Here is a 27,364-nt window from a genome sequence, read left to right as displayed (position 1 = left end):
GTTGTTTGGAGTAGCCCTGTGAGAGCCACTTTCTTATTCCTGCATCGGCCTCTGGCAGCATTCTTTCTCGGGGGCTCAAAACCTGTAAGATGCCTCAGTCATTTTCCCCCAAGGTTCTTATCACTTTATGCTTCTTTCCTCTTTGCTATTCAGGACACTTCCTTGCTTCATCCTCAAATGTAAAGAAAGTGGGTTTAGTGTCTATCACCCCTAGGACTGAATTCCTTATGAGCAGAGCAACCTCAGGCAGGTTTCGTACCCTTTCTGCATGCTGTTTTCATTATTAGTAAGAAGGGAAGGGTGGTGATGCCGCTTATGTCAGGTTCTTATAAAGCTCGGAACAAAAATACAAGAGGTGTACACACTGTAGGTGCTCTGATCCCCTCTGCCCCACCTTGAAGGGACTGAATTGTCACCAGATGAATTAAGTGGGAGTGTATTGTGGAAATGTAGGCTCCTTGAGATTCTGTTCAGACCTGGGTGGGACATAAAATGAGCCGAGCTCCCCTCCGGGCACTGCTCTTTAGGGTGTGTCTGCTGCTTGTACTGGGTGAGGTGAGGAGGCACTGAGCGGTCACGGGTGCAGCTGGGCCACTCACCTCAGCACCAGGCTGCCCCTGGATGCCCCTGAGCCTTCCACTAAGGCTGACTTAGGCTAGGCAGGAGTGGGCCTGGCGGTGGGCTCACTCCAGCCCCAGACCTGGGGCCAGGGTAGAGAGTGCAGCCGGATCCCAGGGCAGTCCTCCCGATTTATGCTAGAAGCTCTCTGCAAAAGACCAAGGCATTTAACCTTCAAATGCCAATTTCACAAAAGTGCAATGTAAGTACATTCAGCTACCCATCCTCAAGCCCTACTAGGCTAGGATTCCCATCTCTGAAACATGATGAAAAGGTTAATCAAAGACAAGGAGAAGATAATGGTAACGTAAAAGCAGCTCGTGTCCAGAGTATAACACCAGACACTTCAGATAGAAAAGATGCAGATACAGCCAAGAAACAGACAACTCAAGAGAAAGACAGGAAACCAAGAGGCACGTCAAAGGTGCAAAATCCTAAAGGAGTTCATAAACATGCCTGAAAAGATACTCAACCCCACTTGTAATAATGCAAATCAAAACAATGTAAACAATTTTATACCCCTTAGTTTGGCAATAATTTAAAAAAAATCTGGTAACAGGAAATGGCAGCTAGGCCATGCAAAATGGAACACTGCCAAGTGCTGAGATGGAGAGCAATTCGGCAAGATTTAGGTGGGTTGGAGATGCACCCACTCTTGGACCCAGCAATTCCATTTCTCCTCACATACTCAAGGGAAACTTTTACATGTATCAGAAGAGAGGCACCGAAATATTCCAGGAAGATTACTTGGGCATAGTTTGTGATAAGAGAAAATTGCAAACACTGCACATCACCAGCATGGGGGAATGGAAAAGTTGGTGAAATCATTTAATCTGATCTCTGCAGGAGTTAGAAGTCAGTTTAAATGACCTCCATCTCGATGTACCATTATGGGGTAAATATCAAATGCAATTTTGGATGAAAAAAAAACAAGCCACAGAAGACTGTGCAGAATATGCCACCTTTTATTTGAATAAAAACAAAGTAATTATGAGTTGTTATGATTGTACAAAGAAGTATTACATGTATAAAAACCTGCATGAAAAAGATACATGCCAACTTCAGGACAATGGTTAGTGCTGGGGGCAGGAGGGAGGAAAAATAGTGTGTAGGAGTAGATTTAGCTTTGGTTTGTTTTTTCGAGTGAAGGGCTGAACTAACTATGGTAAAATGTGTAGCTGTGAAACCTGGGTAGTGACCACACAGGTGTCATTTTTGGTGTGTGATTGCAGTCTCTGATGCATGAAATAAGAACTCTGCAATTACAGACCAGCCCCACTCGGTCCCTTCATCCAGGGGAAAGTGCCACACCTGGGGCTTCCATGGCCGTGTTTCCTTACAATGAAGCTCCGCAGAAAGGACAGCACAAGCCCTTGTCTGGTGACGTTCCAGGTCCTGAGTGGCCTCTTCTGCCGCCTTCCCAGCCACTTCAGTGTTGTCTCCTTCCCACGGGTCCTCGGGGTCCGTGGGGGCTCTGGCTGCTGACCATGCTCTTCACGAAGGCTGCAGGTGTCTGCACGACATGTGAGAGATGTTGAAAATCCCAGCCTGGTCACCTGCTCCTTAGAAATGAGGTTCTTTTAAATGAGTGTTGAGTTTTGGTTGGGGTAGGTAATAGGCCTCTTCCTATTTCTCGATCCAGAGCCTCTGATTAAGTGAATTCCAAGCTAGCGTGGAATCTCTGTCTACCAGTAGCTTTGCTTTGTCAGGTGATATGCAATATGATCCATCTGTAATGTGCGTGGTTGTTTAACTTGTTCCTATTTGTTTTAGCTCACAGATGTGTACACTTCATCCCCATCGCTGAGTCGTTATTTTACTTCAGTGGAAATGACGGACTTCAGGTAAGAATGTGGAACGTTCCATGTTGGTCTCTTTCTCTGGGAAGCGACACCCATCACCATTTATCTAGAAGGAACTTTGAGTCTCAAAGGACAAAGGGAACTGATGATAGATAGAATCATAGACTGTTGGCTTGGAAGGGTCTTTGGACACCCACTAGCTCAACTCCCTGATTTTACAAAGGAGCAAAGTGAAGCCCAGATTAATTATATGCCTCAACAAGGTCACACAGAAGAGAGGAAAAGCCGGTCCCGGGTAAACCATTCCTGTTTAACAGCAGATGCTCAAAATAAGCCAGGGATAGGACTAGAAATAGATCTCAGAGGGTGGCTGGGTGGCTCTGTCAGTTAGGCGTCGGACTCTTCATCTCAGCTCATGTCTCGATTATCTTGATCTCAGGGTCATGAATTCAAGTCCCACATTGGGCTCCACGCTGGACACGGAGGCTACTTAAAAAGAAAAAAACAGATCTCAGATAGTGATGTGCTGTAAATGATATAATCCATATACTAGCTCTTGCTTTTGAGGAATATAATTAATATAGGAGTTCATACTCCTTGTATAATATTAAAAATATAAAGACATGTAATACAGGAAAAGTCTACCTTCTCCCTTCCACCCCAGCCTACTACCCTTGGATGTTGCATGTTCCAGTCAATTCCATACACATAGTACATTTCCTCCCTTCTACTGAATGGACTGCCATCCACTGTTTGGTGTGATTTCTTCTATATGTGTATTTACCACATATACTTTATGTACTAAACACGTATAGCCTATACATACACATACAGTTTTTCTTTTTACATTTCTTTTTTTTTTTTTTAAAGATTTTATTTATTTATTTATTTATTTGAGAGAGAGAGAATGAGAGACAGAGAGCATGAGAAGGAGGAAGGTCAGAGGGAGAAGCAGACTCCCTGCTGAGCAGGGAGCCCGGATGCGGGACTCTAGGATCATGACCTGAGCCGAAGGCAGTCGCTTAACCAACTGAGCCACCCAGGCGCCCTCTTTTTACATTTCTTAATCTTAAATATTTTTGTCTCCGTTTACAGAACTTAGATAAGAGGTGTACATGTGATTGTCTTTTTTATTGCTAGAATAAGATTTAGGTGACAAAGCTGTATTATCCACTATTCCTAAGATACCTCTGGACCGTGACCATCACAGATAGTATTGTATTGAAATCCCCCCTCTCCAGCTATACATTTCCTAGACCATAATCTTCGTACACCTGAGAGGGGAAGCATGTAAAGCAGGTGGTAGTACAGCGGGATGGGACCAAAAGGGACCTGAAGTCTGAAACTGCCTCCAGTGGTGGGTTGCCTTGGCAACGACACTCTTCCTCCTTCTTTATGGAACCCCCACTGTGCATGTTACCTTATGGTGACCTCTCTGACATTGCTCATTTTAATCCCAAATTACTGGTATTAAAATGCCAATAGAAAAAAGCCCAACACATTTTCCTCCATATACTTGCCCCCAACTTGCAATTTCAAGACAGAGCTGAGAAAGGAAAGACATTCAACTGGAAGGGTTTTTCCAAGAATCCAGCCCCAGATTATGGGTCTAGAGGAGGTGGGATTGCATAATGGTTTGGGGTTGACCTTGGGGAAAAAAAAACATCAGAAAGTTGAGTCAAACATGGCTAGAAATCTGAAGACTTAATGTTAGAGAATTTGTTTTTAAAAGTTATTTGAGGGGCGCCTGGGTGGCTCAGTCGGTTAAGCGTCTGCCTTCGGCTCAGGTCATGATCCCAGGGTCCTGGGATCGAGCCCCACATCAGGCTCCCTGCTCCACAGGAAGCCTGCTTCTCCCTCCCTCACTCCCCCTGCTTGTGTTCCCTCTCTCGCTATGTCTCTCTCTGTCAAATAAATAAAATCTTAAGAAAGACAGAGAGAGAGAGAAAGAGAGAAAGAAAGAAAGAAAAGAAAAGAAAGAGGTGCAGGCAAGAGTTTTAACAATGTTGAGTTGAGAAACAAAAGCCATTGCCCCCCAGAATATGCTGCCGCTAGTGGGCAGGAGACAGCCAGACCCCTGACAGCTGGGTTTGTGTCTCCAGGGGATACTGACCTCGGTCCTGCCCCGGCCATGCCCCTGCAGGAACCTGCAAAAATGCCCATTGGTTCATCACCTTCCGGGCCCACTCTAATGGTGGGCAGAGGAGGCAAAGCCCGCAGGCTCTCTGTTTTCCTGGAAATCCCTCCTTTCCCCCTCAAAATCTACCTGTAAGGTAAACTCCCCCGGTGGGTGACTGGACACGGTGGGATTAGGTTAGACTAGTGGGACTGAGTTAGGCAGGGCAACCCTCTCACTTCCAGAAGTCAGCTTCTGGTCATTGGCAAAGCCAGCCTGAGCCCTTGCCCACCTGCGGGAGTGCAGGGTGGCTGCGCGTCTAGATGTTGACCATGGATAGCCATAATTGGAAGGTGGAGCACAGGGGACAAAGAAGGACACCTGCAAACTTGGGTGGCAGGCTAAGAGTGTGAACGTGCATTTTCTAGCCATTTTCTGTAGCAGCATCCATAACCCGAGAGAGTTCCTCCAGAGTCTTGATGGTATATTGCTCATTTGCATGACAGGGTTTGGCACAGGGCTTGGCTGTCACAGAGTTCATAAACGGCCACATTAATGCAAGAATCCTGGCCTACGTGGGGCGCCTGGGTGGCTCAGATGGTTAAGCGTCTGCCTTCGGCTCAGGTCATGATCCCAGGGTCCTGGGATCGAGTCCCACATCGGGCTCCCTGCTCCTTGGGAGCCTGCTTCTCCCTCTGCCTCTCTTTCTCTCTCTCTCTGTCTCTCATGAATAAATAAATAAAATCTTAATAAAAAAAAAAAAAAGAATCCTGGCCTACGTGACCTCTGGCCACAAGAGGGAGCTCGTTTCCTGTCCTTAGCAGGGACAGCAGTCTGAGTCTGGCTCCGGGAAGTGTGTCCAGTCTGTAAAAAATCGCTGCAGGGCGGGGTCTCACATGTGGCCATCTCTTAATTATTTTATTACTGGCTCTTGATCTGGGCCTTCTTGAACCAAAGTGACAGGATAGCTTTGAAACACCTAAATGCTGAGCTAGCATTTAACGAGCAGTATAAGCTACTAATGAACTGAGGATAGCCCTAGGATTATTTTCATTTTGGAAATGGAAAAATATGTGCTGGGAAGATGAAAACTCCTTCTCCTTAGGTGTCTTTACTGTGAGTTGCAAAGCTGGGAGCCTCGGGAGGTGGAAACGGGACGGAACAGGTTTCTCAGTCTAGAGACAAACGGGGGGGGGGGGGGTCTGATTGGTGCTGCTACATGGGGCTATGTGTGGGAGTTCAGGAGTTCTGCAATGAGCAGGGAGCTCTGTGTCCTACCTTAAATAATTTATAGGTCAAGGAATGAACTGGTTGAACCCAATAGCTTGTCGGGGCAGGGAGAGGGTGGATGGAGTGTGGGAACATGGAGCAGGGAATACAAGAGGAGAACGCGGCTTCCCTGCCCCAGGGGATAAAAGGCTGGCATTGGGACCTACGGTGGGCCAGCCTTGGGTCTTCCTTGACAATAGCTGGGTTGTGACTCTTCCTTCAGTGGCCTCTTCCAGTGATCTCCTAAAGGTTGGGCTTTAGGTGCCAGGAAGAGGTTAGGGTCACCTCAACTTTTTGTGAGGAAACTATGGAAGAGGGTTCTTCTAGAACAGTGTGCCCTTTGCTATTTTGTCCTGGAAGAATGTGAGGAACTATAAATGTGGTCCCGCTAAGGCCAATTTCCTGAGTTGCAGTGGGATTCTGTTGACATGTGTTGCTGTCTCTGTTTGGTGTGTCTTTCAGCGACGAAAATGCCACGATAGCCTACCACCTGCAATTTGGGGTTCCTTCGGAAGGTGAGGGCTTTATGAAGTACAGGATGAGTAAGGAGTTGGTGCGCGGCGTGTTGCTACAGAATCTGCACGATCGGGGAGTGCCTGGCTGTGAGACCTTGGGACGGGGTCCAGCGTCCCTCTTGCTCTACGGTAAGTGGAGGAAGTCAGGAAGGCAGAGTTGTGGTGAGCCGGGCTGAGGGCAGCTGCCTGGGGTCTGATCTCCGCACTGGTGATGTTCGCGCTCCGTGGAGGTTACACGGTCCCTGCCTTCCCCGAGCAGATGGAGTATTTGGGATAAAACAATTAAATGGTACCCCACTTTGCAATATTATTAGTAAGCTCCGTGGAAAGGCCGCGGTTTCACAAGAGAAGCAAAAGTACTGAATTTGAAATGAATAATGATCCCAACATGGGGAACCTCTGTCTTTTTCGCCTGAAGGCCACTGAGTCTGCTACATTAATAGAGGGGCAGAACAAGGCAAAGTAGTCTGTGAGTATAGTAAACTCACTTATCTACTTTTTGAAACCAAGAGTGCGATGAGAAATTTGGCACGTTATTTAATGAGCCTGAAGGACACCCGCTCGTCAGAATCTGAGAACTTTGAAGACTTCGCACAAAACCTGGTGACAGGCCTTGGAGAGGTGCCTCCCTTGCATCTGCACGAGAACTTTGGCCGGGCCTCTGGTCCCATGCCCCACTCTGATTCCTCTCTGGGCGAGGCATGGGCGCTTGTTAGCCCCAAGGCCGGCCATCTCTGATAGTCCATCACCCATGATCCATCAGAAATACTTTCTGCACACTAGTAGCAGTAAATAGTAGTTGAATGAATGAAAAAGGCCAATCAGGAGATGGGTTAGCAGCAGGCACAGTGCCAGCCGGCCTTGCATTAGAAGATAGAACAGAGAGATTATAAAGCACCCCTGTCGCTACATAGTGTGAGAAGGGGCGCTTATTATAATGACGCTTATTTCTTGATGATGGGAGGTGAAAGTAGGCTTAATCCTTGTCTAAGAAGGCAAAGAGTTACATAAAGCAGTTCTGAAAGCTTTCTTTTTCCCAAACAAATAGAAAGGATGACATTCAGAAGGTCAGATCTTAGGTCGCTGGGAATGAATAGTTTCCTCACAGAGCATCTGAATAAATTGCGTCTGTGGGCCAGACAGAGGGCATACATGTGGAGAGTGAAGAGGCTATACCCCCCTCTACAGGAATTTGAGAAAGAAAGAAAAAAAAGGAAAGAGGGAGGGAGGGAGGGAGGGAGGAAGGAAGGAAGGAAGGAAGGAGAGAAAAAGAAGAGAAGAAAAAGCAAGCCCTTCAAACCCCTCCTGTGTAAAGAGGTGAGAGAGGGGAGGTGCACCTGCCTGAGCTGTGTGTTGTGACTGGTCGTGATTTTCTGAGCCCCCTCTGTACTATGGTGGTTGCCAGCTTTTCCAAATGTTGGCGAGGAAGGTAGAGGAGGATGGTGAAAAAAAGTTGACAAGATGATTGGGTTGGGAAGGCCATACAGAGTAGGGCAAAGGGCAAGTGGCCTGTGAGCCTGGGCAGAGCTTGAGCAGACGGCCTTGGAGACACTTGCCCAGGGCCAGCCTCTGCATCGGGCCCCACAGATGCAGCGGGGAGCTAAGCAGGAGGTTGTACTGTTCCTCTGAGACATTTGTGCTATGGGGGAGAGGGTGTTCCCATGACCCTATGTCCACTTTCTAGAGTATGCAGGTGCAGTATCTGCCATTTGATATTTTCAGGAATATGAGTATCAGTCAAATGGAAGAGGACACAGTGACCATTTGGGAAGTGAGGAAGGAAGAAGAGAGACCTAGAAAAAAGGCAGGCAGGCTGAGGGAGGGGATAAGCTCGGGCAGGGATAGGCAGGATAGGTAGAGGCCCTTGGGAGGGGCCCAGTGAGACCCTGTGTGTTCTTAGGCCAGTTTTCCATGTTCATGTACACTGTGAGCCTGAAGGTTAAACCTCCCCTCCCCCCACGGCCCCCTGTGATCATCTGGGCCATTCGTGGTGAGCCGGGCAGCTGGTTTCCTACAGAGATAATGTTCCAGTTCTCAAAGAACAATGATTCTTTTTTTTTAATTTGAATTTTAGTTCGTTAACCAGTCAATATTGGTTTCAGGAGTAGAAGTCACTGATTCATCACTTACATACAACACCCAGTGCTTATCACAAGTGCCCTCCTGAAGACCCATCACCCATTAGCCCATCCCCCCCATCAACCCTCTGTTCTTTATCATTAAGAGTCTCTTATGGTTTGCTTCCCTCTCTCCTTTTTTCCCTCCTTCCCATATGTTCATCTGTTTTTTTTCTTAAATTCCACATATGAGTGAGATCATATGGTATTTGTCTTTCTCTGACTGACTTATTTCACTCGGCATGATGCACTCTAGCTCCATCCATGTCATTGCAAATGGCAAGATTTCATTCTTTTTTATGGCTGAATATTCCATAGTGTGTGTGTGTGTGTGTCTCTCTCTCTATATATACATACACCACATCTATATATACATATACATACACCACATCTTCTTTATCCCTTCATCCATTGATGGACATTTGGACTCTCTCCATAGTTTGGCTGTTGTTGATAATAAAAGAGCAATGACTTAAAAATTCTTTTCTCCATGTAATGAGAACTTTCAGGATTGCCTCTCTTAGCAACTTTCAAATGCACCATACAGCAATGGTAACTCCAGCCCTTGTGTTGTACGTCACATCCACGGAACTTACATATTTTATAACTGGAAGTTTGTGCCTTTTGACCACCTTCACCCAAGCCCCCCACCCCCTGCCCCACAACCAGTCTGTTCTCTTTTTCTATGAATTTGTTTTTTCTAGAGTCCACATGTGAGCTCACGCAACATTTGTCTTTCTCTGTCTGACTGATTTCACGTGGCATGGTGCCCTCGAGGGTCAGGGAATTGTTGTAATAGTTCTCACCTACCCCCTTCCCCGGTTTTTGGGCTACTTCACCTTTTGGATGTTTGGGGGCCCCGGGGATGAGGAGGGGAAATCTGTTTTACAAATGTAAAATGGCAGTCTGACCTGAGTCATCTTGACCTGAGTTCGTTATTTTGTACTGTTTTCTCATAGGGGATGGAGTCAGCTAGTAGACTAAATGAGAAACAAAGGCAAAGACCAGATTTATGTGAGAGAAAAGAGGAAAAACCTGTAGGCAGTGAGAACGGTGAATCTTGTTTGCACATTTTTGTGGTAAACCGATGAGCTGGTTGCTGGCAGAGGGGCCGATGTGTGAGTTCCGTCCTTGAAAGGACTGCTTGGTATCAAGGAAAATCATGTGAGTTGTTTTATAGATTTTCCAGAAACTCCAGGAACGTTTAGCCAAGGAGCACTAATTCTCATGTGGGTGCGATTCTGCAGCCCCACCACACCCCCGGGGGTATTTGGTGATGTCTGGAGACATTTCTAGTTGTCAAGACTGGGTGTGTACGTGAGATACTAGCGTCTCGTGGGTGGAGGGCAGGGATGCTTCTGCACATCATACAATGCACAGGACAGCTCTCTGCGACAGAGAATTATCCAGCCCATAATGTCAATCGTGAGGACCCTGTGGTAGCACGTGGGCTGTCTGCGTGGTGTCCCCAGGTCCTTGCACAGACATCTCCTCCTCGTTCACGCCAGGTCCACAGCAGACCTTCTCACAAGCTACTGTAGACGTTTTAACAAACTGAAAATTTAGAGGTCAGTAGTGAGATTATGAAGAAGGACTGAATATTTAAATGTCCTCAGCACCCAACAGGCCTCATCAAAATGTTATTTACCATGAATTATGCCAAAGCAAATGAGCATTGTGTTATTTGAGGTGTGGGTGTGGGGGGTGGTGGGTGGGTGTGTGTGTTGACTGAAAAGAAAACTTCCTCTGTTAGGAATTTACAAGCATTTCAATTTTACAGAAGAGTTTATATTCAAACCCAATGAAATAAAATGAAAGCATAAATCTTTAAAATAATCATGATTTTAAAAAATTAGTGACTTCCGTTTGCCTGTATTCTCTTTTCAGAATGAAGGGGAGGATGTCGGTGTGTATCTGAAGGCAGAGCTCCACTGAGTTTGGGCATGAGAGAATTCACTTTGTTTTCCAGAGAAGATCCTGCGAATTACCATGGAAGGCCTGGCAGTGACTTGGGGGTGGGGAGGAGGCTTCTCCTGATTCAGCATTTATGAAGTCTGGGCTCTGTGTCCAGCAGAACAGCCCCTGTGAACTAGCCCCGTGGGGTCTACTCTTGGCAAAGGCAGGAAGCCTGATGGAGCTGGGGTGATGGGGTAGGTGGGTGGGCCTTGCAGTGCGGGGTCACTGCTATTCTTGGAGCTCGAGTTGCCTCCACCCACACGTGCACTCTTTAGTGCAAAGGTGATGTTTCAGGCAGGATTCCGTCAACCTGTGCTGGTGGAAAGAGTGGGCAGGCATGAGGTGAGGGACAACTGAGCCAATCACTCGCTGAAGTCCTCCTCCCACTCCCGTCGTGGTATTTGATGTACCTCTTAGCAAGACTGTGAGGAAGGCACTTTACCAGACCAAAGCAGCAAAGTTCTGTGGCTAATTCCATGACCTGTAGCTGCCTACGCCAGCCTCAGGCACGTCATCCAGTATTACTGGGTCATGCGTAGCTACAGAATAAGATGTGTGTTTCTTATTTCACATCTCCTCATTGCGCCGGTGACTCCTGAACACCGCTTTTGGAAACGTGGGTCCCTGTGTGTTTTGAGTTTTGAACACAACTGCTGTTTGGGATGGTTTTTGCACTTAACAGTTTCTCAGACTTCCATCAGAGCATCGTTAAGTCTGCTTACCCTGTGCACGCTGGTCCATGGCTTTTTACTGTCCCATGTGGCTAGGCTTCCTCTAAAACTCAGTGTCTTCACACACTGATCGCGTATCTCATTGAAGAGGATTCGAAACAGGAAGAACCACTCTCTGTTTGAAATAACCTGTTGGAGGCTTGATGCCAATTTGTTAGCAGGCCGGGGGGAATGTCAGCGACTGTATTGATCATCTACGGACATAGAATTGCCTAGCATGAGGAAGCGGAGGATTTGTTTCATTGGGAAAATTGTTTTGCTGGAAATGTTCCAAGAGAGAGTGTTGTGGTCCTGTCACGAGAGATTCTTAGCCCTGGGATCTCAGCTAATGGGCTGCGGGGGGACGTCAGTGTGAGGGGCTGCCGTGCACGGGGAGGTGTCCAGCTGTGAGTCTCGGGCTAGATTTGTCCTGGTCTTCCTGTGATCCAGGACTCTGGATAATGTGAACTTGTTTTCTTATTTAACTGGAGGGTACGTTTATTGTAACCTGCTGTCTCATTTTGAGGCCAGTTCCTCAAACTAGCCAAATAGGTGCGTTTCCCTTCTTCCTCTTTATTTTTTACATGTCAAATGTAAACCGTAGCGTGTGTGTGCTTTTGAGAACGTAATGAATAACTTTCATGGGGAAGGATTTAAAACTATTCACAATAAATTATTCTTGGCGCAGTCGTGGTCACAGGTTTGTTTCACAGGTGTTGCGTCTCCGGGGCATGATGGGGCTGGCATTTTCTTGCAGTGAATGGTGCTGGAGCTGATTTTTCATTTCCCAGAGGGCAGTTTCCCCTCCTGAATAAGACTGAGCTGGAGGGGCTGGGGTGAGCTAGGTCCTTCTCTGTTGCAGGGAGAGCAGGGAGGGGGCCCCCTCCCCTCCACTTCCTTCCAAGGCGCTCTCCCGGCAGGCCCAGGTGTCTGAAGGGCCGGGGCTGGAAGGAAGGGCCAGGACAGTGGGCTTTTCCCTTCTCCTTTGGAAAGCACTCAGACGCAACTACCAAGTCATACAGAAGACTTTCCATAGGTTTGACTTGGCTCCAGTGCTGTGGGAAGAACTGAACTTTGTGAATTAAGTATTTTGAGGTGTTTTGCAGAAGACTCCAGGAGATATCAGCGAAGAGGAGGACAATGATAAGAAAAGAAGCTGCTGGTCTCGTTAGGCAATGAGGCTCTGCACAGACCAGATAGGAAACAGCAAGACAAAACAGCCTGGTGTGAACATAGAGACAGACTTTGGGTTGTGGGTAGTCAGAGAAGAGAGTGGTCAGTGTCGTTTAATTGGAGAAGGCCTTGCCTAAGAAGGACAACACAGCTGAACCTGAAGCAGGGGTAGCATTGGAATAAACAGATTTGCTTTCCTTTACACATGTTTGTGTCTGATTAGGTTGAGGTTCATGTTCTCATTCATTCATTTATTTTTATTTTTAAGTAGGCTCCATGCCCAGCGTGGAGCCCAACGTGGGGCTCGATCTCATAACCCTGAGATCAAGACCTGAGCTGATAGCAAGAGTCGGATGCTTAACCGACTGAGCCATCCAGCTGCCCCTTTTCCCTTTTAGCTCTGGGCTCTGCATGGATCCCTGCCCCGTTCAGAGTCTCATCAGTGCTGAGAAACCTGAGAGAAATCTCTGTAAGTCTTCCCTCCCCTGCTCCCCATTATGGTTTCCCTGCCTTACAATCCGCTCCTTCACATTGTCCCTGCGTTGCTGGCGGTGGTGTCCACAGGCAGTCCCCTCATCTTATACTTAGGAAAGCGAGGTCTGGAGAAGTGAATGGATGAGCCTGGAGTTCCGCAGTCTTGGGGAGCAATGTCCAGCCCACTAGGCGACCTCAGACCGTCAGTGGCCTCTGACTTTGGCAAGCTCTCTAAGGTCATGTTCAGTTCAGGCTTGATTGAATCCACAAAGAGTGTGCTCTCACAGGTGGTGAGAGGGGAAGGGATGAGTTAAGAGGTGTCACCATCAGACTGTAGAAGACGCTCTAGGATGATAATGACCACCCAGGGCTCCCCTGAGGGCCTTGCAAAAGCACCCTCTGTAGGAAAGTGGGAAGAACTTACACTGACCCATTCAACAGGTGGCAAAACTGAGGTATGCTCAGATCCAGTGACTTTCAAGATGCCTTCTGAACACAAGAGGTTGGAAAAAGGACAGAGTCAGATACATGTAAACGGAATCTCCTTTTGTCCGAAGGCTCCTGTGGTATCCCAGGGACTCATCTGTCCTGTTCTACCTATGCGTTTCCACTCCATTCCTGAGAATATTCGAAGCACCTCTCACCCAAGGTTGTCCTAAAAATGTCAGCATTTGAATTTATTTGTTATCAACGGTAGATTGTCCTGACCTAGCTTTGCCCTTTTCTTGTACCTCTCTTCTGTTCTGAATAAGAATTTATTCACAGGCTAAAGGATTATTTATAGTTGCTACTATGAACGTGAAACGGAAACCACAAAGCCTGCCTCCGTGAACTGGCCGAGTACAGGTGTAAGGAGAGCGTGGGGGAGGGGAGTTCCCTGATGATATCTGTGATCTGAGGGAGCAGTTTAAATCCTCAGCCTCCGTTTCTTATCAAGAATACATAAATTCTTTCATTGACGGGTGACATCCCCGACGACGTGAAATTGTATAAAATATTGTGTGTGTGTGAATGTGTATTTTCCGTGAAGAGGGTTACATGGCTTTCATCAAAATCGTGAAATCTCTGGAAAAGAGGATTAGCATTATATACAGACGAAGCACTCCCGAAGGGCTCTCCTGCTCAAAAATCATTCCCTTCCATCATCCCTCTGAATTTCGTTATAAGAACAAATCTCATTGGCGAAGTGTTTATACTTAATATATTGCTGGTAAGTAATTGGGACAAGTAATACTTTCACAGAAGACTCAAACTAATATAACTTATATTGTACTGAAGATATTTAAACCAGTCAATTTTAGCAATGGTCCAATGTCCAAATGACAAATTCCAGTATAAAACCAGTGATTCCATTTCTAACCCAGTGGAAGATTACTGGATGACCCTGATCATCAAGCACATCCACACATGTTTTTCTCCATACGTCATGAAGGTTTTTGTCCTCTTTGCTCTTTAATATCATTTATTCAAGATCTGCGGTAAATGAATTACATACATTAGAGGCAGGCCTCCTCCTTTTGGGTGATAAAGCTGAACCTTCAAGTTACATGCTCAAGGTCACAGAGGGAGGAAGGGATAGAGCCAGGATCTGAATCATTGATTATCTGACTCTAGTGTCCACACTCTTTCCCTAAGTGAATCCCAGCCAAGGGTCAAGGTTAGGGTTCCATAGGGTTCCATGGCTGAAAATGGGAAGTTAGCAGAGGACAAGATACCCAGATGTGATTGGCTCTTAGCTGAAGACCACTGACTGCCTGAAGTCTCAGCAAATGTGTGTTGACATGTCCAACCTCATGTCACTGAATTTCTCCTCCCTGGCATTTAGTGCATTTTAAGTAACAGTTATTAAACTTTAGTTACTTTGGGGGACAAAACAGTAATTAAACACATAATTTTATGTACTACTTTGTCAACAAACCTTTACTATTTTAACACCCCTAAAATTAAGGCGGTTAAAAAAAAACAGGAAGTTGAGACCACAGCTGTGAATATAGAAATAGTCTAATTTGCTAATTGTTCTTGGTCTCACTCATATCATTTGTGGTTTAATATTTTCATGCCAGTTTATTGGTACCAGCTCTTATGAGTTACAATACCCAAACACATTTCTGTTAAGTTTATCTCCCAAGTATCATCGTTTAGGCCTGGGGTCTACAAATTTTTTCTGAAGAGGGCAAAAAAATAAATATTTTTGGCTTTGCAGGACCGTCAGTGTGTGTCACAACTACTCAGCTCTTCTGTGGCTGAGAAGCCATAGACACTATGAACTTGTATACAGTATAAACGAATAAGCATGGCTGTGTTTCAATAAAATTTTATTTGTATATAAAAAAAAGACAGTAGGTCAGATTTGGCCTGCGGGTCACAGTTTGCTGACCTCTGTTTTAGGGGATAGATGGAATTCTAGGAATAATGAAGAAAAAAGTAGGAAAAATAATCAGAACACACAGAGTCAGGCTCATTAGAGAAGGGGTATGTGTGTGGGGATGTGTGTGTGTTATTTTTCTCATATGGACTTTTTTCATATTTTATACATGACGTATTAGTTCATCCACACACACACCCCCCACAGTTGAGTAGAGGCTCTTCTAGGTAGTATGTTGGAAGAGTGCTGAATTGGAAACCAGGAAATCAGGCTCTGAATAAAGTTCTGTCACTAACTTGCAATGTACATTGCGTTACTTCTCTCTGAGCAAAAAGGATAATGGGATTAGAGTGTCTCCATAGGTCTTTCTACTCTACCATTCTCTAATGCTGTGATTTTCTTGTTAAGATTTCTAGGGAGAAACACGAGGTTAAAAAATATGGACTAAAATTATATTAAAAATTATATAAAAACCTGATGTAGAACTTACTGATTCAAGTCACATAACCAACAAAACCACAAGGGTCAACAAGTCAAAGGACACGATGCAAAGGACACGGCTAAGTGGCACAGGGTGAGAGAACACACAGGTTGCCACCTGGAAGGCTTGGAGTGAGGGGTTGGGCCTTCAAACATGTGTGGAACCAGTGGAACCCCTTGGCACACTTAGTACGATGGATAAGGCTTCCTTGTGACTCCAGGAGACAATCATGTGGACATTTTATGGAGAAGAATCTGGACAGAGGAGCAGACCCTTTGTGATGCTCATAGCTGTAGGGGACCAAGAAGCCCCTCCCTCCACTGAGCTAAGTGGTCCTTTTCCAAAGCCATTTGGAATCAAAGATGGCCACTCCGTTCTCAAAGAGTGGTGTTCGGGATAGGTGGTTGGTCTTTGGATGATGAATATTGAGCTGGATCTAAGAGGCCCTGTGGTTGGCAAACCAGATTCTGCAGAGACCCCTGTAGCAAGGGCTGTTGTGTGTGTGGAGGGGGGTAAGCCTGAAGGGCTCTAGACCCCACACCTGCTTCAACCAGAGCCCCACACCCCCGGTTTTTATTTACTGGTATTAGACAAGTACTGGTCCAACTATTTCATTATAAATAGGAAACCTGAGTCTTCGACGGTGGCAGAGGTAGATGTGGCTGTTGCAGGGAGTGGAAGATTTTACTAGGGACTACAAGTTCATATTCATCTTCTGGGGAAGACAAATGCCTTGGGGAGGAAGGCACCCGGAGAAGTGTGTATGAAGTCTCGGTTTCTCCCAAGGACTTCCTGGATGTCTTGGTCTTGGGGGAAACATTCTCATAGCACCCCTCACCGGAGATCCCTGATGGCCTTCTCCCAAGGACGCCATGATTAATGAGGGTGTAGCAGAGATCCTCCGAGGAGCTCTGATCAGCATCGTCCTGCTGGTCAAAGAAGAACCTTATCAAGAGTGAGCCTCTTGCCATTCCCTTTATATACTCCAGGCTCAACACAGACCCAACCCTGGCCAAAATCTGTCTTCCATGACCATCTCTCCTCCAACCCCTGGCTGTTTTTCCTGATGGCTGCCCCCACCCCAACCACTAGCCCAGGCATCCAGACAGCTCATGCTGTCCGGAGTATTCAGCCTACCCAGGCATGTCCTTTCTGCCCCATGTTCCAGAGTGACCCCTGACTATCCCAAGTCATATATATAATTCCCAAGTCTCAGACCCTGAGGGCAGCACATTTTTATATAAGAGAACAATCTGAGGCCACCTTGGCATGACAGCTTATGATATTTAACCACTCATTCTAGAGATTTTTGCATTATTAAAAAGGGAAACCCCTCAAAAGAAGCTCCCAGGCAGTGGAATCTCAAGAGATAGAAAGCAAAGCAGCAAAGTACAAGAGGGAGAACCTTGGATCTGGGACTGAGGCTTGGTTTGGAATCATGCGCCTGACTTCTTGTCAGCGTCTGGCTTGGGAAGACTATCACTTGGCCTCTCCATTTTCTCACTTGGACAACAGGGGAAATAACAGTGCCAGTCTTATAGGGTCGCCGTAACAGCGACATGAGACACTCCAGGCAAAGCCCTCAGCCCACTGCCTGGCATCAGCAAAGGGCTCCAGATATATTAGCCCCTTTCAGTAAGATGTACAACAGAGGTGGCTGCTGCTGTTGCCACCAGGCTCTGTACGGGGCCCTGGGCCGACAAGCCCTGGCATCTGAAGTCTTTCTTTCATCTCGAGGTTTGAAGGGGTCTTGGAGGCCAACTTCTGCCATTGGGGGCATCTGCATTGCTACTGGCTTCTCAGAAAAGCGTTCAGAGGTGTTTGCATTACCTGCGTGGGAGCAGATGACATGCCTTTATCTGGAGAAAGAAAATACAATCAATCTCAGGTCATGGAGATTTGAGAGAGGATGGGGAGTGGGGGGGAGGGGTGGACACGGGGACATAAGCAGTGAGAGAGCCAAACAGTGGTCCATCAGGCTCTTCTGACCTGCGACACACCCCTGGGGAATGGCAGGACCAGCTAAAGAAACAGCAGAGCTGTTTGGGGCTGAGTGGAGGGAGACATATTCGGTGGGGTTTTGGAAGGGAAATCACAATTCCCTCTCTCCCCCCCACCCCTCCCTCCCTCATACAAAATTCATTGCATACCTACCCTGTACCAGGCACTGTGGAGACAAAGAAAAATCAGAAACAGTTCCTGTCCTCAAGGGGCTCACAGGCTAGCATAGGAGGCAGACAAGGGCCCCTGAGGATCCACGATGAAAAAGAGGACTGTCGTGTCTACTGCAGGTGACAGGGGATGATAGTAGTGGGGGGCTGGTGCTCAGGAAGAGCTTGACGGAAGGAAATTCTTAAATTGAGCATTCCCATTCCTGAATTTGCTAGCAGATACACACAAAAGCTGGCCAGATTTTCAAAAGCCAGTTTATTTAAAAGCAATCGGCTATGGCCACTCAGCAAAGAGGCAAATGGACGCACTCGCTACCCCCTCACAAACACACAGGCTCAATAAGCCAACGTGAACTTTCACACGGAAGCCGCAGGATGCCTTCCTACATAGGAGGTGGATGTGCCCCTGCAGCCCATCTTATTTATTATATTATGGATTTACCTTCCCTCAGGACTGACATCCCAGATTCTCACATCTCCATAAATTCCCGTGGCCATCTAGGACATCTCTGATTATCACTGTGAGGAACATCTGTGAGTTTTAGCATTAGAGGTCTTATCTCCGCCTTGTTTTGCTCTGATGGCGATTGGGGTTTCCTGGGCCCCACCATTCCCTGGGGTGACGCTAGGGGTGGGAGGGTCGTATTATTCACGCATACACTTTATGGAGCTAGTTTGCAAGACTCAGAGTGAATGAATTAGGCTCTGCTCTTTAAACCCAGGAAGGTAGGGACGCCCGGGTGGCTCAGTCAGTTAAGCGGCTGCCTTCGGCCTGGGTCATGATCCCAGGGTCCTGGGATCGAGTCCCACATCAGGCTCCTTGCTCATCAGCAGGGAGCCTGCTTCTCCCTGTCTCCCTCTGCTTGTGTTCTCTCTGTCAAATAAATAAAATCTTAAAAAAAAAAAAAATTAAAAAAAACCCAGGAAGGCAGAGGCAAAACTCCATCACTTTTCTTCTTTAGAAATACAGTGGCCTGTCCTCAGGCCTATACTTCCTTTCTCTCTTTCTTGCATGTGATGCTATTCACCACCCTCTCCTTCTCGAATTTCTTCTCCTTAGCTGCAGTCCTCTTCTGTCTCCAAAGACCATTGCCTCACCCCCTAAGTGATCTTCCAGCATCCGCTCTTGCCAGACGCTAGTGCAATGTGCTCTCTGCACAGCAACCCAGGCGGTGTCTTTTCATGCAAAGGGCATCATACCAGCCCCTTGTTTAAAGCCCCTCAATAGTTTTGCAGTTCTCAAGACAAAAACTCCAATCCTAAGCTTACCTACAAGGCCCCGCCCCTCCTCGTTGCTCTCTGTGACCCTCCACCTTTCCAGTTATTGTTCCCAGTTCACCCATCTGGCCTCCAGACCTCACGGAGGGATACGGAGATCAGTAGCCAGTTCCTGCTTCGATGAGCTCACAGTCTCGTGGAGAGAGACACAAGCAACTGGACGAGTGACACAGATCCACACGTAAGTATTACACTGGAGGGACGACACCCAAGGAGCTTGGGAAGCACAGAGAAGGGGCGGTGTGGAAATGTAAGTCTATCCAAAGTAGAAAAGATGAAAAAGCAATGACTTACTCTTCTTTGAGGAATCTGGCTTTGCTTTACAAATGCGTACTTTTTTCCTGAAAAAAGGAAAGGAAGGAAAATTGGTGGTTTCAATATTCAGAAACTCTCAAAGGAAATGACACTGGACTCCAAAACCTTATCTTTAACTCTTTCATTTGTTAAAGTTATGCCTCCTTTAGCGTGGAGGAGAACGAAGATAGATAAAAGGAAAAATGAATGATAAGACCAAGTAGAAATCTCCACCTTTGTGTGTGTGTGTGTGTGTGTGTATCTCTCTCTCTCTCCTCCCTTCTCCCTTTTCTATGGGTTGAGGTAGAACTGATCTATAAATGGAGAACTATGGTGATGACATCGGTAAATATTTGGGGATTTTTTTTCTAACAAAATAGCAATTTCTTTTATATCATGTGACATAAGGAGCCAAGGTTATTTCCAATTCCAACCCCAAGGCTGATCTCTGATCTCCAAGCAAGCAAGCAAGCAAACATGGCCCATGTGAGCACCAGGGGTAACTACTCTGTAGAGCCGAGTCCCCCAGAGGAACACAGTCTAAATATAATGGAAGCTCATTATCATCTCAGGAGACAATGACATGTGTGCCAAGCAGCATGACCATATGTCCCACTTGGCTTAGGGAGTCTGGGTAATGTCCTTATCAGTCACTTAGGGACCCCAAATTATTTGTAGCATGCCTTTCACTCTCAACGCCTTCCCAGGGTGTCAGATGACTTATATGATCACCCTGGCTGTGAGTTTTCTGTGCAAGGGCCAGAAACGTGTGCTTCCACACACGGAGTCTAGCACTTACAGTGTGAGGAGTGGTCTTTCTCTCTACTGTAGCCACTTTCAGCCTTGCTTCTGAGGCTTTCTGGTTCGAGGAGCACCATCAAGACTATTGTTCCTGTTTCTCACCAGGCTCTAATTGTCACTTTCCTGACTGACTCTCAGATGACTGAGTCTGGGGAGTCACAGGCTTCCCCTGTGGCCACAGACAGTGGGCAGTTACAGGTGATTTACAGTAAATACCACATTGAAACCACACTCAGGGAAATAACTCTTGAAAACAATTCTCCACTCACCACGGAAGGCAGAAACACCTTTCGGCAACATAGCGGTCCCAGCATCTAAAATAACCATGAGATGACACAAGTCACCATGTTGGTTTCTGCAGCTTGATTAGGGTGACTCCTCTTTGCCAGTTCTGTGAAAAACGCTTTTTTCCTCTCCCAACCCCCAACACAGTATTTATTCTAGACGACTTGGACACATCTATCATGCTAGAATGATTCCTTCCTCCCAGAACATGAACTGCCCCTTTGGAAATATGAAGACAATGCATATCAACTCCTAAACGGGGAAGGAACTTTCTGCTGTTGATAGGCATCATCTCCATATTTCCAAAGGGGCAGTTCATATCCTGGGAGGAAGGAGTCATTCTAGCATGATAGATGTGTCCAAGTCACCTAGAAGAGCTTGCTCATCCCTGATTTCAATGATTTACTTGGCCTCTTATGATGAAGGACACACAAGAGTCATCTCCAGGAAATCACGGTATCAGTGCGTGGACATTTTAGAAATTTCTTTCTGGTACAGGTTAAGCAATATTTATAGCGAATTCTACTGTACTCTGAATTTCTCCTATTTATACTATAATTATAAATGTATACCACATTATAATTGTTGGGTTGAAAAAAACCCCAAAACAACACTGGCTCAAAATGGTGTCACTTGGACTGAGTTCCCAAACTGGTGCTTAAAACATAATTGAATTGCAGTTTCAACCTCCTCCATCAATGTAGTCTTAACCCATCAGCCGGGAATTCTTCAATTTGTGCCATTGAGTCTGTCACCTGGCCTTCTCCATCCCCACAAAAAGGTGAGGTAATCTGCATGATAAGACACCTTGCTTTTCCCCTCAGGAAGTAGTAGCCTCACCTGGAATTATGTTTTTCTTCTGCTAATTACTTTCTTTTCTCCACCCTCCTTCTATATACAACTCCTTAGAGAGCCTCTCTACCTACTAGGTGGGGTGTTGCTGATTTGTGAATCATTTAATAAAGACAAGTAGATCTTCCCATTTACTTGGTTGAATTTTGTTATTTAACAGTTCATTTGTTTACATCCTACACTAGAGATTCATAAAGTCGGGGACCGTATAGATTTATTTTGTTCATCGCCCGCATAGATCACCAGCATGTGCCAGAGTGGCTGGTAAATCTGTTTTCAATAAATATTTGATAAATGAACGAGTAGCCTAGAACAGAGTAACTCTAACTGGCTCAGGTCATCAAATCTGCCTCCTTGACCCAAGGGACACGTAAATTAACAGGACTTGGGATCTCTTTTAAGGCAGGCAGATTGTTCTGCAGTCAGACATCCAGGCTGACGTCTATCATGCTGGGCATCTTTCTGAACTTGAGTCATAGTCAGCTACCTAGGTAGTTGAATGTGAAAGCCCTGCATGTCCCAGTAACACTATGTTAAAAGGGTCTGTAAAAATACCATCTAGACATATCCCCCCCAAAGTGAGCTTCCCAGGGAGTTCCCTTGCAAAGGGTGCTGGAGGAGACGCTGTGGGCGCCAGCATGGCAGAGTGTTCTGACAGCAACTGGGGATCCCTGTACCCCCAGAGTTTGAGGGCTGAAAGGCATGGCCCCTCTTTGTGCGACTTTCAGCTGTTGTTTCTATCTCCTGTTTCTGTGGCTGAAGAAACGCCAGAAGGAAACCACTGAACCTCACCAGTGCTAAGAAACTGGGTTCCCTGAGAAGATTTGGGTGATGAGAAAAGACAGCCGATTTTGAGTTACTGACGGCACCAGGATCTTTGGAAAACTTGAGCCATGGTTTCTTTGTCATAAAACGAAGATGCTTACACTGCTTACCTCATGGAGTTGTAAGGGTCACATAAAGTTAAATATGGGCAAAAGCTATTTTCAAGCTTATTATTCCCCCCACTCAATTTTTCTGTCATGTATTCTTGCATTTCAGCATGGATGTTTTGGTTTGGGGTAGGTTCTGCAGGAGACCAGATGCATCTCTGGGACGCCACACTCTGTGCCAGCAATTCCAGGTTCCTGTCTCTTACATAAAGCTTCCCTGGCCCCCTAGTCTACCCAGTCTCTCCCTTGTTATAATGCCCATGACCCTTTTGGTCTGGTTCATTATTTAGAGTATATGCTTTAACACATGTCCAGGGATATCCCCCAAATAGATGATCCTTAGCTTGCCCTGAAGACATGTACTGTAAAAATACCATCCAGACATATCCCCAGTGATACAGTACAGATCCCTGTTGGGGGATCTTTGGGTGTCCAGCTCCTAATACAAGCTTTGGCTCAGTGGTTGCTTTTTAATTTAATTGATATTCTTTCAAGAGCTTCTCCTGAAACCATGGGAAAAGGGCAGATAACTCTATAGGCCACAGAACAACTGGCTTTGCTACTCTTTGGAATTCTTGGACCCTGAGACCCTAGTTCCATATTTGAGTGATTCCCTGGCACTCAAAAGGACTGGTCAGAAAGGGTTCATGAGGAAATCTTGGTCTAACAGCATCAGGGTAATTGCAAGTGTCTCTCTCCACAAACCTTTTAACGATCATGTGGGAGAGGTAGTCACCTCAGCAATAGAAACTTAAAGAGTTTAAAATGGAATGGTCAGGATGGAGCTTGAGCACAAAGGTACTTGAGCGAAATGAACAGAGGCAGCAGACTTTACTCTTCACGGGCAAAGGCTGGGAGAAGGTTTGTTGGATTTGTTCTCACCCGGATGTTCTCTGTTCGAAGCTTTGGTTTTTCAGAGTCCAGGGTATTTCTTGAGTGCCCTGCTGCCACCTAAAACCCAACATATCAAGAATGAGCTAAGTTCTTCCTTTCCGGGCTTCCCTCCTCGATTCCCAATTTTTCCAACTTTTGTCATTTCTGCCATTTGTGTGTCACCCCAGCATCACCTCGGCTTCCGCCTGTTCCCCTTAGATCTGTTCACAGCTTCTCTTTAACATACATGGCAACCTTTTATCTGACGCTTCCTCATTACCGTGGCAACAGCCCACCCACCGACATTCTCTGACAAACTCCACACACCACCGGTCCTAAATCATTTGTTCCCATGCGGCCAGGATTGCTCATGATGACCATGAGACTATCAGCATATGGAGAGGCCTGTCCGCTTGGCGCAGTCTTCGGGATGGTGCATGGGGATGGGGAAGGGTACTGGCCTGTCCCAGGTAAGTCATCAGCTTTCACAGCACCAAGGCAGAGAACATGGGATAAGAGGAGAAGAAAGGATTAAAGAAAGAAAATAAATCTGTTCCTTGTGCGGGTTGGGTTTCTGTATAACCATTTTTTTTTCACTTGTGGGGATTTCAGAGTACAGAGAAAAAGAAACTAAAAATTAACTACTACTGGGGCGCCTGCGTGGCTCAGTTGGTTGGACGTCTGCCTTTGGCTCAGTCATGATCCTGGGGTCCTGGGATTGAGCCCTGCATCAGGCTCTCTGCTGGGCGGGGAGCCTGCTTCTCCTCTCTCCCTCTGCCTGCCACTCTGCCTACTTGTGCTCGTTCTCTCTGTCTCTCTCTCAAATAAATAAATAAAATCTTTTTTTAAAAGATTTTATTTATTTATTTGAGAGAGAGAATGAGAGAGAGAGAGAGCATGAGAGGGGGGAGGGTCAGAGGGAGAAGCAGACTCCCTGCCGAGCAGGGAGCCCGATGTGGGACTCGATCCTGGGACTCCAGGATGATGACCTGAGCCGAAGGCAGTCGCTTAACCAACTGAGCCACCCAGGCACCCATAAATAAATAAAATCTTAAAAAAAAACTTAAGTACTACTTACTATATGCTTATTACTTTCTCTCATCTTCTCTCTCTCTCCACACACACACACACACACACACTCCACTTACTAAATGTATATAACACATACATTTTATATGTTATATTTCATTTAATCTCAGAATAAATCCATGAGATAAATGTTATGATTCTATTTTTTACCAATGAGAAAACTGAGGCCAAAAATGTTAGGTAACTTGTCCGAGGACCACCAATCAGTAAGACTCTGAGCTCCTCTTGTAGAGGACTAGGTGACACACTGCTCAGTGTGTGTGTGTGGGGAGGGGGGCGGGTCTCCATGGCTTTTGTAACAAATCGGATCTGGAGAACCATGGTGGGGCTGTGCTGACTGGATGATAAACGGGAGGTAGGGGTGAAGTTGAAAATCAGATCCCAGGAAATAAAAGCCTTTGAAAATTATACTAAGGGAAACATTTTAAATCAGCTTGGAAATGAAGATGCTGAACCAACTGATCAACTATTTTGAAAAAAAAAAAATATATATATATATATGTGTGTGTGTGTGGATGGGTGGGGTGTGTGTGTGTGTTGCGTATTTGACACCATATAGTGAATATATGGGGCTACATATAAAGCAATAAAACAACAAAAAAATGATACTGTGGATGTGTCTTATCTTAAGATGGGGAAAATTTTAAGCATAAATTGGTAGAAACCGAAGAGCTTTCTAGAGTTAATTCAATTAGGTTTAAGAAACAGTAAACAAAACATAAAAAGTTTGCAGGGCACAAGATATACAGACTAGAAAAAATATTTTTTGTAATATGAGAAAGTGCTGATTTCTTCAAACTGAGAATAGCTTGTACTATCAGTAAAACAAAGTAGACCAAAATCCAAAACAAAAAATAGGCAAAAGACATTACTGGCTCTTCACAGACAAAGAAAGACAAATGACTGGTAAATACAGACATTAAAATAAGGAAGATGTATCTAATGTTGTCAACAGTTATAAATGTGATTTACCATCTTATTTTCTTTATAGTTCATGTATTTTTCCCTGTTTCTACAACTAACATGTATTAAAGTCCTAATCCTTCACCCTCACACCAAAATTCTAAAAAAAAAAACCCAAAAAACTACAAATGTCACATCAATCATGACTTTCTCAGTCACATTATATCTGTATTTTGTTTTATTTTTCTTCTCAAGACAGTGATTTCTTCACGTTTCCAATCATTCATCAAACTCTTTTTGAGTGCCTACTATTTGTCAGAAATAATGCTAAGAAACAGGAATTCAAACATGACTAAGAAACAGTCTCTACATTTGAGGAACTCACACATAGATATGAGAATAGGGATTTTTAAGCTGATAACACGGCCGAGCTGCAGATGGCTCAAGGCCTGAGGAACCAGGGAGGAGTTTCAGAAAACACTGGGTTTCAGGGAGGGGCAGGACACATCCCATTGGTTCACCAAGCCTCTTTTTGGCAGGTAGCATTTTGAGTCCCGTGTCTTAGCTCCCAGTGGTAGGAACTGAGACTCGGGATGCCAAACGTAATCCTTAAAAATCCTCCCCTTTCCTTGTCCCAGCGAGTTCATTCTCCCTAGACCACCTCACTAGGGATTCTCTTTGTTTTGGGTGGTACTAATTTTTACAATGACTGCTTTGATTTTTTTTTTTAAAGATTTTTATTTATTTGAGAGAGAGAATGAGAGATAGAGAGAGCATGAGAAGGAGGAAGGTCAGAGGGAGAAGCAGACTCCCTGCTGAGCAGGGAGCCCGATGCCGGACTCGATCCCGGGACTCCAGGATCATGACCCGAGCCGAAGGCAGTCGCTTAACCAACTGAGCCACCCAGGCGCCCCTTAATTACTATTTTAGTTCAAAATAAATAGCAAGCTCCCAGTGGCAGGAGTGAGGTCTCACCTGGTGCACATTCCCTGCAATGGGTAAGCAGAGGTCATTAAAATCGGTCAAGAATTTGGCTTACTTTTTCTAGACCTCAGTTTCCTAATTTTAAGAGGAAATAATAATACAATACCTACCTTGGAAGTTTCTAGTGCGTGTGATGCTAGCACAGTGCCTTACACACAGTAAGGTTCAATAATAATAAGATATTATTTGGGGGACCATCATCTTCATTAACATCAAAGCAGTCGGGCGCCTGGGTGGCTCAGTCGGTTAAGCGACTGCCTTGGGCTCAGGTCATGATCCTGGAGTCCCAGGATCGAGTCCCGCATCGGGCTCCCTGCTCGGCGGGGAGCCTGCTTCTCCCTCTGACCCTCCCCCCTCTCATGTGCTCTCTCATTCTCTCTCTCTCAAATATATAAATAAAATCTTTAAAATAAAAAAAAATAATAAAATAAAATAAATAAAATAAAATAGTAATTAAAAGAGTAGTGGTGTCTTTGAGCTCCTTGCAGGCATTCAGAACTCAGGAGACTGTCCTCCCGCCCCATCCCCTGCCAGCCCGCAGAAAATTGTTCCATTTCTTGAAGTCATGGTTTACTGCATTGACCTCCCTTGATAAAGTCCTTCTGCCTTTTGGGGGTTCTCCACCAGCTGCTTGCTCACTCTGATTCTGGGGAGAAGGCCAGCCCTATAAGGAGTTGAACTTAGTGTCTGACCATCAGTAGGCACTTAATTTTTTTTCAGTTCTTTACCCTGTTCCCTCCCCTTGCCCAAAGACCTCTTTTTTTTCTTGATGGCTCTGTCCCACGTCCCCTGCTTTCCCCTGGGGAGTCTGGACTCACCTGTTTTCCCTCAGCAGAGAGTTCCCCATTCTCTCAGTTCTCCTGGTGACTTCCCCTCAGTCAGCCTGGTGCTCTAAAGGGGGCAGCTCCTGACTTACTGTGTGTTGCTCTGGTCACCAGTGCCAGAGAGCTGAAAGGAGAAGAGTACCTCCCTGCGGCGGAAGGAGGACCCCAGGGGGAGGAGAGTCTGAGGTGCACGCATGCACAACTTCCTAAAATGTCAGAGCCCGTAAATGGGAGCAAATTTCGCCACTCAGAGATATGCCTCTTTGGCATATTATTTTAAGTTGGTTACTTTAAAGAAACTTCAGATACAAAACAGGCTCTGAAAATCAAGTAGAAATTACCTTACTGTAAGAGACTTTTGCATTGACAAGGAAAATCTCCATGTGTAAGGGTATCAGGAAGAGGGAGCTCTAAGTCTCTAGAAACTTTTACTAATGCAGAAGGCAATTAAATCTGCATAACAACACGACCCTTGTTTACTG

At 45.8% G+C, this 27,364-nt stretch overlaps 2 protein-coding genes across 2 annotated transcripts in view; one reads left to right on the top strand and one right to left on the bottom strand.

Moving 5' to 3' along the window:
- Positions 1-11,787, top strand: part of CUNH3orf52 (chromosome unknown C3orf52 homolog) — a 27,545-nt gene extending 15,758 nt beyond the window's left edge. The window contains exons 4-6 of the mRNA XM_035000182.1: positions 2,392-2,462; positions 6,268-6,449; positions 10,325-11,787. Coding sequence (XP_034856073.1) covers positions 2,392-2,462; positions 6,268-6,449; positions 10,325-10,329 — 258 coding nt within the window. The 3' untranslated portion in view covers positions 10,330-11,787. The remainder of the gene's footprint in view (positions 1-2,391; positions 2,463-6,267; positions 6,450-10,324) is intronic.
- Positions 11,788-16,210: 4,423 nt separating this feature from the next.
- Positions 16,211-26,955, bottom strand: GCSAM (germinal center associated signaling and motility). Its single transcript, XM_034990437.1, has 4 exons — positions 26,877-26,955; positions 19,340-19,386; positions 17,427-17,455; positions 16,211-16,522 (listed from the first exon to the last, which is right to left on the bottom strand). Exons 1-4 carry the CDS (start codon positions 26,903-26,905, stop codon positions 16,211-16,213), a joined length of 417 nt encoding a protein of 138 aa, XP_034846328.1. The 5' UTR covers positions 26,906-26,955.
- Between the last annotated feature and the right edge of the window lie 409 nt (positions 26,956-27,364).

Source organism: Mirounga leonina, unplaced genomic scaffold (genome assembly GCF_011800145.1).
Source record: "Mirounga leonina isolate KUSES-001 unplaced genomic scaffold, KU_Mleo_1.0 Mir_115, whole genome shotgun sequence".
In the NCBI taxonomy this organism is placed as follows: domain Eukaryota; kingdom Metazoa; phylum Chordata; class Mammalia; order Carnivora; family Phocidae; genus Mirounga; species Mirounga leonina.
The sequence above is the reverse complement of the archived record's forward strand: the minus strand, read 5'-3'. Positions and strand labels throughout refer to the sequence as shown.